The 18,619-nt window shown below is 36.0% G+C and overlaps 1 protein-coding gene across 4 annotated transcripts in view; it reads left to right on the top strand.

Moving 5' to 3' along the window:
- The window catches only part of HMGCLL1 (3-hydroxymethyl-3-methylglutaryl-CoA lyase like 1), a 69,384-nt gene that overhangs the window by 27,970 nt on the left and 22,795 nt on the right, over positions 1-18,619 (top strand). For all 4 annotated transcript variants that reach the window (XM_027696028.1, XM_027696027.1, XM_027696030.1 and 1 more), the window contains exons 6-7: positions 13,390-13,453; positions 16,669-16,857. In XM_027696028.1, the coding sequence (XP_027551829.1) occupies positions 13,390-13,453; positions 16,669-16,857 (253 nt within the window). The remainder of the gene's footprint in view (positions 1-13,389; positions 13,454-16,668; positions 16,858-18,619) is intronic.

Genomic DNA, 18,619 nt, shown 5'->3' with positions numbered 1-18,619 from the left:
TTTAAATGACTTGTAATAATAGTCTTTACTGTGATTTTTTTTTCAAGATTGAATATATTTAGTAATTTACGCATTTTTAACTAGTAATGGTGACTACTTTTCTCTGGAAATTGAAAAAAAAATTGTGTTTATAAGATACCTATTTTATTATACAAATTTATTTTTATCATCACAAATGACATAATAAAATTTATTTTATGTTGTTGAGAATTCATAACACCTGCCTGCACCTTAAAAAAATACCCTACATGCATTTATTTTATTGTAGCATTCATAATATATCACTTCATACACTGTAGCATCAAGGTGTAAAAGTGAGAAAACAAAATTACTCCTAAGAAAAAAATTATTCTGTATATAAGTTATTCTGAAAACCCTGGTATTGAAGTTTTTGGAGTTTCCAGCACATAAAAGTCTAGAATTGTCTGGTATTTTTTTTTTCTCTGAAGTACTTTCTTTTAAACTTAAAATAATCCTGAATGGTACTTACTCTTGAACAGTATTTGTTTTTCATTTCCATTTTCTTTTGCATCACACAGAACGACTTACTTAAGATTATTTGCAAAGATCCTTCTGAATATGGAAGGGCGTACAAAGGTTCAAGGAGAAACTCAACAGTGAGATTCCTTGAGGATTACTAGTAATGCAAACTACGTCATGTTCAAAAAATACCTGGATGTGAAAATAGATAGAGGTAGATATCTTAGAGACTAAGTGCTTGAAAACCTGACTGGGAATAAATACTGGGATCTCTCTGCTCCAGAAATGGTGATGGGGTAACGCTACTGCATCCTTTTTTCACAACAGCATAGTTGTTTGGGCATTTGTCTTGAGAAAGGGAGATCTAACTTCTAGTTATACCTCACCCACAGAGAATCACAGAGTAACAGTATGGTTTAGATTGGGAGAGGGACCTTTAGAGATCTTCTTGTCCAACCCAAGGATTTGGGGTTTGACAAAAAACTCTGTGTGAGCCAGCAGCGTGCACTCACAGCCCTATCTTTACCCTGGTCTGCATTAAAAGAAGAGTGGCCAGAAGGCTGAGGGAGATGATTCTGCCTCTTTATTCCACTCTAGTGAGACCCAACCTGAAATATTGTGTACAGTTCTGGTTCCCCCAACATAAGAAGGACATGGAACTGTTGGAACAGTCCAGAGAGTGGCCACAGAGTTGATAAGGGGACTGGAGCAGCTCTCCTATGAAGACAGGCTGAGAAACTTGGGGCTGCTCAGCCTGGAGAAGGTTGCATGAAGACCTCATAGCAGCCTTCCAGTTTTGGAAGGGGGCCTGCGGGGAAGCCAGAGAGGGACTCTTTGTCAGGAACTGTAGTGACAGGACAAGGAGGAAAGGTTTCAAACTGAAAGAGAGTAGGTTTATATTCGATATTAGGATTAAATTGTTTACTGTGAGGGTGGTGAGGCACTGGAACAAGTTGCCCAGTGAAGTTGTGGATGTCCCATCCTTGGCAGTGTTAAAGGCCGGGTTGGATGGGGCTTTGAGCAACCTGGTGTAGTGGAAGGTGTCCCTGTCCATGACAGTGGGGTTGGAACTAGATGATCTTTAAGGTCCTTTCCAAGCCAGACCGTTCTATGATTCTATGATTTTCTCACACAGAGCCAACCAAGGATAGCTCATAAACGCATGGGTTCTTTTCCTTAGCCTGATTATGTTTCACATGGAAAATCACTGAATAAAGCAGCAAGGACGTTCACTGTATTAAGAAAAAATAACTTGTACTAGAGTTTAAATACTCTTCCTAGCTGCTAATCTGCCAAGTAGTAAGTTTGCCTGCCTGAGTAACTTCTTTTGTAAGAGGTCTGTTGTTTAAAAGCTCTCTGCCACTACTGTTTGCCACATTTTTCCAAAACTAAACTCTGAGCTGAGAACATAACTAGCAATTTGAGTTCTCTGGGAGGATTAAACCCAGGAATGTGTGGCTTTATTAATATAATAAATAAATAAACCCACATGACCCAGTTGGTTGGAGTCCCAACAACCAAATCCATTTATTGGAAGCGAACAGCATCTTTTATATGCACTTTAAAACAACATGTGATTCTCTTAACCAACCACCATGGAATTCGCTACTGCCCATGTGTATTGGAGTACATTTGGGACTACATCTCCCAGGGTGCCTCATGCAGCATCCCTAAAACATGTTCCCTACAGGAATGTCTGAATTTTAGGTCCCAAACAGGTGTGGATAAGGGAATAGGTAGTCAATTCAGAAAACACAATGTGTGTGTAGCAACAAACCTTAGGCATTTGTGAACATTTTTACACTGAACTTCTGTTTTCTGGTTTTCTCAGATGTCTAGGCATGTCAAGAGATTTTTCTCTTTCATATTCCTGTATTTAACTAATAAAATTCAACCATGTAGCACAGTAGAGGCAATCAAATATCCATGGAATCCTCGAAGCCTATGCATTGTAGAAGTTTTTGGATAACTATGGCTGTCAACAAAGGGACTTTGGAACTGGTCCGTAAGATGGAAATTGCAGGGGATGAAGAAGCCCCTGTGCTGTACCGTAGGTTGATTTTCAGCTTAAAATGTTAATTGGTTTTCTGTGCACTAGTTTTCACATGTTGGAAAAAGTAGCAACCTGGTACTGTTTTTTTCCCATGGATTATATGTCTTAGGCATTCGTAACATGCCAGAAGCAATTATTCTGGCACTGATACACTGATGTGATGGAAGTAACTGTTCCCATGATAGGCTTCTACAACATTCCCAAACATTTATTGTCCACTGTCTGATGAATCGTGTGGCTTTTATTTTTCTTTACACAGGAAAAAAAAAAAAGAAAAAAAAGAGAGAGAGAGAAAGAAGTAGGAGGTCAAAAATGGTCAAACAGAAGGAGGACACACACACACACAAAATAAATTAGAATAATAACAAAAAGAAGGAAAACAAAGCAAGGAGATACAAAGAGAGGAGTGTCAAGAGCTAAGTAGTTAAGCAAACAGAAAAACAGCAGTACAGAGATGAAGAGAAATGAGATAATTGAACTCAGGAAAAATGCAATTGGGCTATTTTTTAAAAAGCGCTTACTTTGTGCATCCAGTACAAAGATCTGTAATTTCACTTCAATGTGCAAATGTAAGGCAAATTTCATACAGTACATGCAGAACAATTTTATTGAGTCTGTCACGCAAGGTGCAGTGTGTTACTGAACACTTCAACTGTGAACTGCTTAGTATCACATAGACTGCAAAGCGATCAAAGTTGTGAATGAAAATTATGTAAAGTGCACTCCAGCTATAACTTTATTCCTTAGGCTTACATGTCTAAGAAAAGTGAATCATTCAGAAGTAAGAACCATTGACAGAATCATTAAATTTATGGGATTATACCCAAGTAAAGAACCTAAATAGGAGGATAAGTATATTGAAGAGAAGCTACATTTATGTGAATGTTACATGTATCTTCATCACATGATATTAGCTTGAGAATTACTTTATCCAGTGAAAATTAGAGATTTAGGCATCAGGAGATAAGGTGATGGACTAATGCTACACTTCAACAAAACAAAAAGTTTAGGAGAGAACTGCTGGTATTTTTCCCAGGGGATCTATTATAATTCAATAATAAAGTAGCCAATCTGCTAAAAACCTGCTGAGAATCTAAATTTCAGAATATGGAGCCTTATTTCATAACAAAAAACTCTAACTGAGATAATTCTGAGTATACATTGAACATGAATTTCAGTATATGAAAATATGAAAAGAATGTTTTGAACATGGTAATAAGTTAGAAGATAAAAGAGAACTGGTTAATACCATACATTTGGACTTTGAGTACTCTTTTAAAAAATTCCTCCCAGGGAGATTTTGAGGAGGCAAAATAATAATTAATGAGGAATAAAATATTGCTATGGATCAGAGTCTAGACTGATATGTTTTCAAGAGAATAATTACCAAGTATTGATTCTTGTCCCTGCCTGTTCATACTCATTCAGGTGCACTCTTCATGGGTTGCAGAGTTACGGGAATCCCCGGGACACATTGAGACAAAATGATTGCTCAGGAATAATAATAAAAAGGGATTGGTTAGTGTCCATCTACTTCACTACTTTCTTTTAAGCTCCACTGTACTGTCTTTTGTTGAGTAGAATTCTGATAAAAAAATAGCAGAAGATTGAATATAGAAATACAGAATTCAGAAGGACTTTCTTTTTTTAATAGTAGATCTCTCAGCAGTTGAACAGAGCTCTAGAAGGTGAACTTAAAACTTTTAATTAGTTAAAAAATGAGAAAATACACATAAAGAAGAAGCATCAATTTTGAATGGCAAATCCAGGAAGTGAGTAAATCTGTTTACAACATTTCAGCTGCTTGTGAGGAGAGAGATTATGGAGCAGACTGTCATTTCCAACTTAAGTCTAGAAAACTAAACTATGATCTTCTCTGGTAGTAACAGCCAACAAAAGCTTGCACTACTATAGGGATTTCATTAGTACTTGAGAGAAAGTAGTTCATTACCTCCCAAAAATTGCAGTACATCTAGAAGACTTCTGAAGTTTTACATTGTATTTAATGAGGTAAAACACTGGGCTTCTTTTCCTCAATGAAAAAAGGTGTGAAAAGATAATCAGAAAGTAAAAACTTAAAATGAGATTTCACAGAAATATTCAGTGCAACCAAGGTGACTTTTTCCTGGAAATAAAGCAATCAAAAACAAATTAACTAATAAGGCCTATGATCTACAATCCCATATTTAGCTGTTGCTAAAGAAGCTGCTTTTAGTGACAGATAAAATAAATGGGATTTTGGTATCCCATTCCATGCAAAATTCTCTAAATGCTGAGACAGTCAAGGCTTTGTGGCAAGTTGTTCTTGACATTCAGTATTTTGAATAGGTGCTAATGGTTTGACTGGTTGTTATTTAATTGCAAGAAGGTTAGTTTCAGGTTTTATTTTGTTATATGGCTTCTATTTACTGTAAGTAGTTATATATTGTTTACAACTACTGATGTAACATGAGGCAGATCTGAGCATGACCACACAAGCCTGAGCTTGTCATCCTAAATCTTCCTGTAGTACCTATACCGAATTAGGCAGCCTTCAGGCTGTGGTTCACTGTATGTGCTTTTTAAAGTACTTGCCTTAGGATAAGACGAAACACTCTCTGGATGATCCATCCTTTTGACTAAAGGAGCTTAGGTCCTATCCAATGCTGGTCATTCTATAGATGGCATAGGCTGTAGATGATTATCTTTGATATCAGAAGTAAGAACAGATGAATCCCAGCCTGTGCATAGGCTGAGGACTAGGACCTTTTAATTTGTGTAAATTACAACAGATAGAAGAAATAGGCTTTGTGCTGCAAGGTAACACAAAATGAAGCTGTGGACTTTAAGGACAAAGATTTGTACTCTATGGACTTTGGTTTTAATCACCCTTTTAGAGACTGGCTAATCTAAAGAACCATGGCCAAAACCTGCAGCCTTTCCTCAAGCAAGCTCCCAGGACTATGCATTTTGCCTTCTAATATAAATTTTGTAGGCTACATATTTTTATAGAATTACTTAAGTAATAAAAATATTAATATGCATAAATTGTGTTTGTATTCATTTCAATACAGAGATTGTTTCCTTTCTAAAACACTATTATTGTTTAAAGTGTTATTTATTTGCAGGAAATGGATAATTTAGTGCCTTGCCCTAACTCCTTATTTGTGCAGTTGAAAAATACTTCCAAAAATAATTTTGAGAGGTTCAAATTTTATTCCCTATTTTTACTGGCAATTTAAAATTTATGCAGTGAGCATAAATCATTGGCAATCCTTGAATCTTATGAAAAATGCACTGAAGCAGTTGAAACTAAACTTTAGGCTTTTGCATGTCTTACTGTTACTACAGCTGCACTAACATTGACTCCATCATCATCCAGAAAATTTATGCTGTCAGCTGTCACATTTAAAATCTGTAGCACAGTCCACAGTTTTTGAAATGTTTACTAAATTAGTTCAAATGTTTATGAAGAGTTGAAATGTTGCGTATGGTCTTAGAAGTTAGCATATTATTAGCATCATAAAGGGGGTTTTATTTTTATTTTTTTGTACACGCATAAAAACTTTACATTAACATCTTGGACACATTCTGTGAAGCCCCTGAGCCAAATCAGTTATGAACTGTGGGGTCACCAAATTACTGCTATGCATGTCTTGCATGTGAAGTAACACAAAATAGTGCTGGTTTTAAATTTGCATCTTTTAATGCATAATTCAGATACTATTAAAAATATCACAAGTTACTGTGGTTAAAAATTAAGTCAAACAGCCAGGATTGATAAACATTGGTGGCAAATGGTAATTGCAAGTAGTCACTTGGTTTATCTTTTAAGTTAAATATATCATTAATGTACATATGAAGAAAATGTCAAGTAAATTCTGATTAAACTAGATTCTTCCAAGTTAATGTATTCCAAAATTTTAAAAGACACAGGAATTAATTGAAATTGGTACAATAAAACAGTAAGGAAGTAAGGACTTGCATTTCCTCCTTTTCAACGAATGGTACCTCACAACCTACTTTGTGTCCTGTGACAATGAAATAAAATCAAACTATCTCCCTCTGAAACATTCAGTTCTGTATAGAACTGTCTTAGTCCTAATAAAAATGAACAGGGGATATAAGCCTTAAAGGTTGTAATATTTTTTTTCCTCTACTAAAAGAACACTTCTCCATGATTGGCAACTAAAAGCTGTATTTATGTCCCAGACCTGAAAATTTTTCATGTGAATAGCTCTTCTAAGGCCATTTGTGCAAATGTTTAGAGACTCAGTGTGAAAACAGATGCAAGTGATAGCTGCAAAATAACTCTAGAAGCATTTCCTTACAAAGCTGCTGCTTCGTGAAAGCCTATGTAATCACACGTGAATTCTGAACTGGTGTGTGTAATTCCGTTGTTTATGCCCTATGTCTTTGTGAATGGTGAAGTTCACAGTACATAAAAACATTTTGAAATGTATCAATTTTTGGCTTACACCTGTGTTTGTATAGAATTCAAATACTGGTTGATATACTTGAAATATAGCAATATGTTTTTCTGTGACAAACAGATGCCAAACAAACTATTGTGTGCAATATTACTATTATTACCTTTTATATTATGCTATAATGAAGCTTACAGGTTACAACATATGTAATTCCTTGGTGATTTATTTGCAAAAAAAATGTGGAAGAACACATTATTTCTATTTCAATATACTTTATAACAAGCAATTTCAGAAACTAATAATGACGTCTGTTTTGTTTATAAAGAAATGTTAATTGTCTAAAACTTCTGATTATCAAGACCATCTGATCTTTATAATTCAGTTCAACAATGTTTTGTTTTCTTTTGTTACAGTTCATCCTAAATAACTTCAGTAAAGATATTTATATGGCCTTACAAGACTGTATTTTTATACGTAATTAGAAGTACCTTAACATAAACTCCAATAATTCAGTTTTGCAAAAATCAATACAATTCAAAGCAGTGTGTGTTTTACGAATACAGACAGAAACTTTGAACTTGTGTTTGCTGGTATTCTGGACTACTTAAGGCTGGAATACACGTTTTTTCACATTGCTTTAAAATGCCCATTTTTAAGACTACACTGTGTAGTTTAGCACAGTCACAGTTATATTGATAATAGGATGATTTATGCCCATTATCCCTTCTCTAGATAGTAAAACCAATTAAACACCTTCGTGTCACTGTAAGTGAGCCTATATTTGAGGTTATGGGAACAACAAAATGTAGATGAACATTTAATAGACTTGGAAGCAACACATTTTAGTATGTGAATGGTAAACAAACCTACAGGGTTACACAGTATTAAGCCAGCTGGTCACAGTCCCTTGGAGAAGTTTATGAAGGCAGAGATTGCTGGGATGTGGGGAGTTGGTACATTTCTCTGTACTGTGTTGTTGGAGCCATTGTACTAACTCTATCATACTGGATGATTGCACTATGTAAAGGGAGAGGTTTAGGAATAACGCTATATCAACTTTTACCTGTTTTGTACCTGCAGAGAGAAAATATTATTACTGGGCTAGAAAAGCTGTTTTAAAAAAGAGAAAAAAGGAGGGATAAATTTCTTGCCTGTTTCTTCTTAAAGGGAATAAGTCAGACTTGAAATGTTAGTATGAAATTATGAGGTTACAATACAATATCTTTGCTAGTATGTTATGTATTACTCCATGGATAACTTGAGATAGTTATTAAGAAATCAAATGGTAAAGTGGCCCTTCATTATTGTAGCTGTTTGGTTATGTTTTTAGAGAAGTAGTTATTTTCTAGAACATAGTTCACAATTTAACAGTGTTTTCTGGGCATTCTAAAAATAGTAACAAATATTTTTTACTATAGTATTCACTGTGAATAGCGTATATATTACTTGTAACTGGGTACTAAATACATGGAGAGGTTATTTCCTTTTTTTTTTTCTTTTTAAAGTCAAATGTGGGAAAAAAAATTTACACATTTTGGGCTTGGCTTGGAGACTCTGTTTCTAGTTGCTCTCTTCTCTTCCTTGTAAGGATTGCCTGTTTTCAACTAATGGCTTGCTTTGCAAAGAGACAGAATATATCAACCACGATATTATGAATTCACCAAATGAGATGCATATACATTTTAGCACAAACATCCAATAAAAATAAATACATCTGCAGTGAACATGGTAAATTATATGCAAACTTACACTATAATAATAAACAGGAAACAGCAGCATCTGAGTCTGCAACTGGCTTCTCAGGAGGCTCCATGCTTCCAGCTGTGGTAGCAGCTGTGGATCTGGCTCTGGAACTCTTGCTGAAACAAGCTGACAAAGGGCTGATTACAACGTGGAGTTCAGTTTCTGCTTGGATTCATTTTCCTTTTAACACCCTTTGGTTAAGAAAAGTTTGCTCATTTACCCTGTTCAAGGTTCTATGTTCTTCTCTTCACAGGCATTGGGCTGGTGTGGTGATTATCACCATTCCTAGTGACCTTGGTTGTGGAGACCTTATACTGTCTATACCATTTCTGGAACATTGCAATTTGGTTTCGGCTTACTGGAAGAAATTGAAAACTCTCTTCCTTCTCTCTCTTCATCCCCAGAGGCTGTTCAGCATTTTTGTGCAAAATATTATGCCGTAAAGTTGTCTATTTTTTTATTTTTATATGCATAGAAAACAATTCGGTAGAAGACCAAATGATCTTCACCTGCAGTGAAATCTGTAGAACAGGCAAGAGACTGGGTAAACTCTGCCAGGTGAAACAAGTAGAAAACTTCTTTTTATCACTTTTTATTAAAGGGAGAAGTTCTGATTTCACAAAACCTGAGTGAGCAAAACATCATATACCCATGTGTTTCTAAAGCAGCTGTATAGATATGTTTGCTTGCAGGTCCTTCTTTCCACCACTGGTTTAATGGGCTCTTTTCTTGATGGCATGCTGAAGATGTAGTTAAGCTACATCTGGCCTTGATTCGGCAGAGATTTAAGCACATACTTAGAATTAAACACTTCCATTGCAGAATCTGCTTTGTGAACTCCCAGTTTGCTTCTGCTCTCATACTGTGGAGCGTCTCTGGTGAATATCCTGAGATTAGGATAGTCTTTTTCATTACACTGTATTTTTTTCTTTCAGTCCTGCTATCTTTTTAGAAAACAGCTGTATTTTCCAACTTAATTGAATTCCCAAATTAAATCCCAGTTGCCTCTGCAACTTATTGCTCAAACTCTTCTTTTTTTCCTCTGCTGCTTTTCTTCATGTAGAATCTTGCTTTTTCTCCTAAGAAAAATAGATACAGTATCCTTTTCCTTCTGTCACACTCTTCTCTCTCCCCTCCCCTGATCCTTTCTCCTCCACTGTCAGAGCAGAAGTTTCTTGTCTACTTTTCCTGTACCCCTTCCACTTGCCCCAGTGACCCCATGTTCTATTCTTCCTCCTATTTCTTCCCTCCCTTATTCTCTTTCTTAACGTCTCGCTGTCCTCTGGCTCTTTTCCACTTGCAATATAAGCAAGCATTTGCCTCTTAAAACTTGCACCTTTGACCCTACTTGGTTCTTCATATCGTATCTCATCGCCTATCTCTTCTTTATTCCTAAACTCATTGAAGGCGCTGTTTATAATTACCGTCTGGGGACCCTCTTCTGTGATTCCCTCCTACACTTTGGCTTCTGTTCCTTGCTTGCAACTGCAACAACTCTCACCAAACTCCCTGATGACAAGATCTCGGAAACAGTAGTCTTTCCTCATTCTTATTGACTTGTCAGTAGTGTTTGCTGCAGTTGACCAGACTGTTCTTTAAATTTTTATTGTCTGTTTCTCTCCATGGCTCTGTTTTGGTAATTTTCTTCTTTCTAAGCAGTTCTTCAGCATGTTCTTCAAAGTTGTCTCCCATTTTGGAAGCGTGTGGGTGGAGGTCCTGGGGCTTTGCTTTGGTTGTATTCTCTTGTGGTTTTGATGCCTTATGGGTTATTTCATACTGAAAAAAAAATGTAGCAGCCAAACATATCTGTACATAACAGATCTACCTCCCTCGTGAAACTTATTTCCTCACACTCTTGCTTATTAATTTGGAACCACACAAATGCAATTACAAAGCATCCCACTCAGCACTGCCTTCACTGTAGATGTCTTGGCAAATACTCAGACCAGACATATGATTATCTTCCCTCTTTCACACAGACGGGTATTTTCTCTTTTGGTATGCTAGGCTCTCTGTATCCCTAGTTTTACTCAGCCCTTGCCTGCATATGCCCCAACTTGTATGAACTTTTCTACGATGGCTCAAATTTTATCTCTTATTTCCAATAAGAATACAGCAAGATCTTGTCAAAAGGAATTTATATTTTATGTCCTCTATTAAAAATGAATATCCTGATATATGTCTGGAGCACATTCCTCATTTTGAGCATTTCATTTTCTTTGTCATTGCCATCAACTGAGTCCCTTTTCTATTGCTCCTGTCCATTCTCAGTGGAATCTCAGTGCTTTTGTTTGTTTGTTTTTTATTGACAGTGCCAAAAAATTTAATGTTATCACCACATTTCTACTTTTTATTCCAATTCATTAAATGAAAATGTGAGATAAAATGCTTCCAAGATCATTCTTGATGAACTTTACTGAAAAACTGCTCTTTCACTGTCCACAGGACTTTGTTTTCTCTCTGATAGGAAGTTCTTTTCCTGTCAAATTCTTTCAGTGATCCTTATTTTCTCCAGTTTAATATTGAATATCAGATGCCCAGATATATCTATCATATTTTCCTTGTTTAAAATGTAAGTCTAGTCACAATGGTGTAAGTATGCGGAGAGTTCATAATCTCAAACAGATTTGTGTATTGTAGTAGGCAGATTCCTCAGGTCACCACATACTTTCATACCCCAGCAGGCCCAGCTGAATTATGTGAGCTCAGGCAATCTGCTCGCTGGTGTGAACCACAGGGAGTATTCCCTTGTTCTCTAGATACCTTTTGGTCTGCTTTTGCTTTTGTTTGCCCTACTCCATTCCAGATGTCATTCATGCCACATTATCACTACCAAATGCATGTCTTCTTGATCTGACATATGTAGCCGTTAGAAACCTGTAAAGATATATGTAAGTAAAGGGAATGTGCACATATGTACTGTATGTTTTGCATTTACTTAGTATTTAGCACTGTTCTTGATAATTTCATAAAAAAGTGGTGTGACTAATTTTGAAAATAATTTCAGTAAGTGTATGTATTCACTAGCTCTAGGCACTGTAGTATTATGTAAAAAGCAATCCTTTGGGTCTGAAATTTTTCATGCTTAGTTTAATTTGAAAAACTTTGTATGCATAAAAAAAAATAAGGAAATTATCCTGAATTGCTTTTGAGTTATGTGTCACTGAAAATTGGGGCAGTGTTTAACTGTTTACAGTAGTTACTTTTTTGACTTTATTGTAGATAAGAAAATTCATAATTTTGAAATTTAAACAATGGCAACTATAATTGGGGCTGATATCTAATGAATTCTGTGGCAAGTTTCAAAAAAACTGGTTTTCATAATGACATACTGATAATCGAAATCATGCCTAGTAGGCATCTGGACTAAAATTATGAGCAAGATGTAATGGACCCAACCACTTTCATGGAAACAAAATTAATTTCCATTTCTTTGTCAGGGCTAATCAAGTTCTGTTTAGATTCAAGGTTTGTTTCACTCTTGCTGCTATTTCTAGTGTGCCAAGATCATACTTTCATATAAGGGATGTAATATGTTCTATGCATTAAAATATGGACTTTTTTCACAATTTGTTTTTGCCCGTTACTGATCCTAATTTCACATTCTATCAACCACTTCCTCCTTCAACTGCAAAGAAACAATACATCCTTCACCCTGCAAACCTTGACTACATACAAACTGGCATCTGTTCAATCCCTTTTGCATTATACAGTGTATAATTTTACATTAAATCCTTCAGTGTTGAGCAAAAGGGAATGACAGGAGATCGATGAAGGCTCTTGTTCTTCTTTAAAGCAATTGAGCAACCTCCCACTGGGACTCTGCCTGCCTCTGAACCTGTTGTAAATATTTTTAGAGTCACACTTTTGATTTTGACTGGCTGTTTCTGGTTAGTTTAATTGTATTCCTAATAAATTTAAGATAAATAATTAGAAGTTTAATTAGAATTTCATGGCTCTTAATTGTCATTAAAAAGAGGAAATTTAAACCAAATCCTATGCTAAAAGAGCATTAGGGCTGAACAATGGAAGTTTGGTTGTGGCTTTCAATTTCTGTGCTTTATGGAGCCAATAGCTGCAGAGGGACATGGTTTGGCTTCTCAGTTTCTTCTTATCCCAAGGCCTACCTAAATTACAGTTTGCAATGGAGCTATAATTCTTCTGGGGCAATGGGACAGAGATGCCAATAAAGAGATAGAGGGTGGAAACTACCTCATTCACCACAGTTCTGATGACTTATGAGATGGTGGGGTTGTTAAAAGTTGTTTGTGTCATGTGTTGCTTTCTCTGATCCGAGTAGCTAGTACAAGGAAGAAGGTATTCCTCTGAATACCTTCTGTGGGCTAGGCAAGGCAAAGCTTGAGCTGGCTCTTGCAACTTCATAAGGAAATACCAAGAAAAATGAAGTCTCCTGCAGCATCATTAACTTGGCTTCGTTGCCAGTCCTTTACACCCTGTGACATACATTGGGCATAAATAAAGCTATAAATCTCCATGCTGTGATTTAAAAGGAAAACTGACAGACCTGCTATTTTCTTCTGATGTAATTTTAACTTTTTATTCAAATCTTTGTTCTGCATTGACTGTCTTAAATATTAAAAATTATATTTAACCCATTTTTAAATGTCACATGGATGAATACATGCATTTGGTAGATATATACATATAAAGCAGAAGTACCATTGTGTGTTCTTTCTGTTATAGGTATGTGTCGTGTGCGCTGGGATGCCCATATGAAGGAAACATCACAGCAGCTAAAGTGGCAGAAGTAAGAGTGAACTTCTGGCTTGTCTTTTTAATGAATCAAAAATACATTTTAAAATGTCTATAAATCATGTTCTCTACTTAATCATAAAAAGATCTTAAATGGATAAAAATTAAGGAAAAACAAGGACAAAATATATCTAATGCTAAAACTGGGTGCATAACCTCACTCAACCATGTGCAGTCAAATGTGAGAAAAATAGTGTGTTTTGGTTGTTATCAGTCATGAAAAAAAATTATGTTCTATTTCCTCCACAAAGTAAGTAGGAAATGCTTAAGGAAATAGACTCTAGCACATATGTCAGTAGACTGTGTTGTCCAAGATGGTTCCCAGCACAACCTCTTTCTTTTAAATCCATTTGGTGCTGGAATAAGCATACTGTGCTGTCAGCTGGTAGAGCCTCTGCTACAATGTGCTTCTGGTGAGTGTCATGTTATTGATACATGAGCCAAAACTCAGCCCCAGTATGATTTCTTTAATTGCTCTACTGCCATGATGGAGTAAGTTCCACCCACCCTTCCTGCCCCCTTTTCCCCTTTAGGATGAAGGATAAGGAAGAAGATGTCTTAATGCAGCCTTTTTTTCCCAGCAGGGAGGTGAGTGAAACACAAGCGTAAAATTTTGTAGGAAGGCAAAGAGGGCATGAAAGCTGAAATGGATATTAAAAAAGAAAGTGGAGAGAGAATTCAAGAGGCTGAAGGCAGAACACACTGTCCTTCCACCTAGGGATAGACTTGTCTTCTCTGTTACACCTAATCACTTATTTTTGTTGATCTAGCAGAATATCCAAACAATTATCTTTTAATTTGTAGCCCTAGCAGCTAGTCCACATTTGTCTAATATATTATGTTCTGCATGGGTGGTTTTCAGGTCCTCTTCTCCTGTATCTTCTTCTAGTATACATTCCAGAAGCAACTTGGGATAATACTTCTCCCACAGCAGCCACACATACTCAGAGTCTTTGAAAAAAAGTAGCTAATTTGAAAGGTAATCAGTATTTCTAAATTAATTTGTTCTAATATGTGAAGGTTAGAATTGACACGGATTTAGTTAGAGCAGTGATGACATATTGCTTATTGTGTTCCTCGACAGGCTTCTTTCGTCAACAGGCTTGGTTTTTAACTACCTTGCACAGAAGAGCTCCTTTGATCAATGCTTGGTGTCAGGGCAGTTTTCCCAAGGGGAGTAGCACAAGACTCATGCATAGTAAAACTGCTCAGTGGTGCAGAACACAATGCCATTCAATCAACAAAGCTGCAAGCTCATAATCACATCCTAATTACATTGACAAAACAGTGTGTTCTCTTCTCCCACACCCTCCTCCCAAAAATCCAGATTGAAAACTTACAAAGACATAACTACGGGCTGCCTCCTACTATGGTAAAGTAGAAAATTCAGTTTGAAAAACTCCCATTCAGCTTCCAAGCATGCACATTCTTCTTGAAAATAAATATAGATCTCTTCCTAAGAGTCACTTTAAGGTTAAATTCTGACATCAGTGGTGATGATGAACTTGTTAGCAGAGTTTCATCCTCTCTTCTTTCATCTTTCAGAACTTTGTTTTCAGAAGGCTGAAAGACCTAAGGACTGAACATGGAAAAGAAGTGAATGCAATATGATTTCTAGCAGTTTTTTTAGTCTCAGTTATTACTAAAATACTCATCTAGAAAAACTAAGAATCATGAATTAGAAAGAACAGGAGAAAAAAAAAACGCCATCTGCTTCCTTTACCCTGATCTTAAAGAAAAGCTGAGGTTTGGGGAGTAGCTGGATGTAATCCACCCCTAACTGCAGATGATTGTGTTCTTTCTTACAATGGTATTCTAGTTAAAATGCCTGCCATGTGTTGATGATATAAAAATATGCCATGTGATAGAATCCCTTTTGCAATCTGGTGATTGTGCCGTTCTTAAAATGTGTATTGAATTTGTGTTGATATGAACCAGTGAGTCTGACTTTAAAGCACAGTTTTACTACATTTGCAATAGTCATAGCACTTCCAAGCCTTAAGCACGGCAACTCAGACAATGTGAAGTTCTTTTTCAGCTGTTCTTTGAATTAAGTGAACAGCAATATTAATCCAGCACTTCCAGGACTGCTGGTGCAGCACTTTGTCAGCTTCCTCAGACATATTCACAGCAATCCCACTGATGCAGTCCTTGAATTGCTTTAACAGCAGAGTGCAGTGCAACTGAAGATGTCTTGGAAAAGGGTTGTATTTTTTCATTTCTAAAAATCTAGACTGGGATTCTGTTCCAGTGGAGTGGTCTTTTGGGATCATTAATACACAATGGGGAATCCTAAAGGGGACAAACATTTTCAGCAGCTGAAAGTAAGGTGAAACATTTCCAAATAAATTCAACAAAAATAAGATGGAAAGATCCTGAATTCAATTTCCAAAGCAATATTGTCAGTGAAAACATAATTTTGTGCTTCTGAATATATGTTTCTCTTCATACAAAAATTATGAAGCCCGGCCTCAGTTCTTTTACTTGTGCAAAAAACTCCTCAAAGAAATATTTAGAGTTCTACTTACATAAGTAAGGTCTATTTGTATACGATTTTGTTTGGTATTAAGAAAATTTTTAAAACTTAAGGACTAGAATGTTACTTAAGTTGCAGTTTTGCTTTGTTAGTATTTTAGTGTTTGATTTCATGAAAAGCAAACCAAATTAATATTGCAAAATTAATATTGACTGCAACATGTTAAAACTTCAGTCTTCGTTGATTTTTTAAGTGCCAAGAGAAAGCAAAATCAGGCTTCTTGTTAATTATTTACTCTCTTGGTTTGGCCATGTTCTCGGCTTCATGTAATAGGCAAACAAAATGGCAGGTCTTTACCCTGCACAGCTAATAAGCTGAAAAGTACATGAAGAAAACCAAACATCTGGGGAGTCCCCAGAGAGAGAAAAATGTTGGGAAAGGGCTTGACAAATTTTTGATGGATTTGGCTTGGTTGGTTATTCCACGTACAGAAGCAGAACTATAAATTTAAAATAAGAGGATCTATGGGATCTTCTCAGATGACAATTTTCAAGAATGAATAGAGGGTGTGTGATAGATAGATCCACTTCAGTAGGTCAAAACCTGAAACCTGTACAGAAGTATGTATTTTTAAATGTATATTCTTGACGCTATTTTATATTCTTTTATCTTGACCTCTTCATGTTTTTCTATTTCTAATCTTGACCTCTTCATGTTTTTCTATTTCTAATCAGGTATCTAAGCGCCTGTACAGTATGGGCTGTTATGAAATCTCTCTGGGAGATACAATTGGTGTGGGGACTCCTGGAAGTATGAAAAAAATGTTGGAAGCTGTTATGAAAGAAATTCCTCTGAGCGCTCTTGCTGTTCACTGTCATGACACGTATGGCCAGGCGTTAGCCAATATCCTCACAGCCATACAGGTAACTCAGTTTCTCTTTTTATATATACGATAGTAATAGTCTTAGTTTAATTCAAATGTGCAATTTTAAAAAATGCTGCTCTTAAAGAGATCATTAGAAGAGGAAAAGGCACTCACTAAACTTTCAGAAAGTATTGCTCTCACATCAGGTTGTCAATAGGTATTACTCTGGTTGCTTTTACCAGAAAATGTCAATCCTTGTCTATTTATTACCTTCAATTTCATACAAAATCACTAAGAAACAGTGGAAACTACATTCCATTGATACTAGATGAAAGAGGGACATAAAATACATTTTTTCTGCTATTTCAGATTCCACTTTTCTTAGAAACAGCTGTATGTTTGTGGTCCACTAAACTAAAATTTCTGTTTCACAAAGGTGTCTAAATAAAAAATGGAATAATGCACAATTACATCTTAATTTCAGATTATTAGTAATTATTTACACAGAATTGTCTAGATAATTTTACTGCTGTCGACATACCTTCATTATTCTTTTTTTTTTTTATCAGTTATATCTTCCAAGTAAGATTAGCAACAACTTATATTTAATCAGCTTTCATATCTGCGGCTAAATAATCAAAAATAGTTAATTTTCATAAGAGATTTTTTTTCTTATGTTGATATATTTTTCAGAATAGGACATAATGCAAGAAAGAGACTACAGGTTCTAATGTAGTTTTTGTAAAGATATAATCTTGAAAAATACCTTAATGTGCACATGTATTCATAAGGAGACCAATTTTTACTAAGTATTACAGAATCAAAAGCTGTTTACAAATTGTAGGCCTTTATTGTTCTATTTTATACTTAATGGCATCTTCTGCTTCCTTGTAATTCAGGCAACCATTCTGAAGGTGAAACTTTCCTCTGTCCTAGTTATTTTGGCAGAGCTCATATTATGTCGTTTAGATATAACAGTAGTTGTGTTACCAGTATTAGTGATATAAGCCACAAGAAGGAACAAAGAAAGTTTCAATATGAGAATCCACAGGTATTTGATTAGATAGTGAAGGACAAAATCTTGTAAAAATGGTTCTAACTTTTACTCACAGCACTTACCCTTACTCACTTTTACTGTTGGAATTGTGTGTGTATGTACCATGGGATAAATAAATTGCTAATTTCACAGTTAGCTTCAGTTGCAGATGCAATAGCTAAAACCATGAAAACCCCTGAGCATGGGAGGAGTTGGCCATAAAAGTACTTGAAGCATTGTTTTTCAAATCCTTCCTTAACATAATTGCTGTCATGGTGCCTCCTAAACACTGAACAATGGCTGCTTTTTTAACCCCAGTATTTGTTGTGATTCTTGTCTCAGGTTTACCTCTTGCTTCTGTCTTTTTATGTACTGCTGAAATCAACTTTGTAAGAGTTAAAGGGGAAAAAAGCTCTTAGGTACCTAATACGCAGTTTAGGGTAATTAACATGTAAATTCAAAGAGCAAAAGACCTAAATGGAAACCTCTATGCAACTTTCTCAGATTTCTGGGAAGCCAGGGGTGCCTGAGACCCAGAAGAAAACTTCCCTCTGTGCTCAAGTTCTCCTACAGTGCATGTCTAAAGGTGCAGTGGTTTTGGCTGAGCTGAACTTGTCACAGATTTTGCCAAAAGTCCTTGATAAAGCAGGCATTACACAGTCTCTCTGACTGGCTTTGTGTAAGCAGCTCCTTGGCTCATTCTAAAGGTAGATCCCCAGGCTCTTGGATCCTCCAATGTGGTCTGCACCTCACATCATCCTCTCTTGTCTCAGGTCAAAACAAA

This window comes from Neopelma chrysocephalum, unplaced genomic scaffold, assembly GCF_003984885.1.
Source record: "Neopelma chrysocephalum unplaced genomic scaffold, ASM398488v2 Primary Assembly neopelma1_104, whole genome shotgun sequence".
Lineage (NCBI taxonomy): Eukaryota > Metazoa > Chordata > Aves > Passeriformes > Pipridae > Neopelma > Neopelma chrysocephalum.
This window is presented reverse-complemented; position numbering and strand designations above follow the sequence as displayed.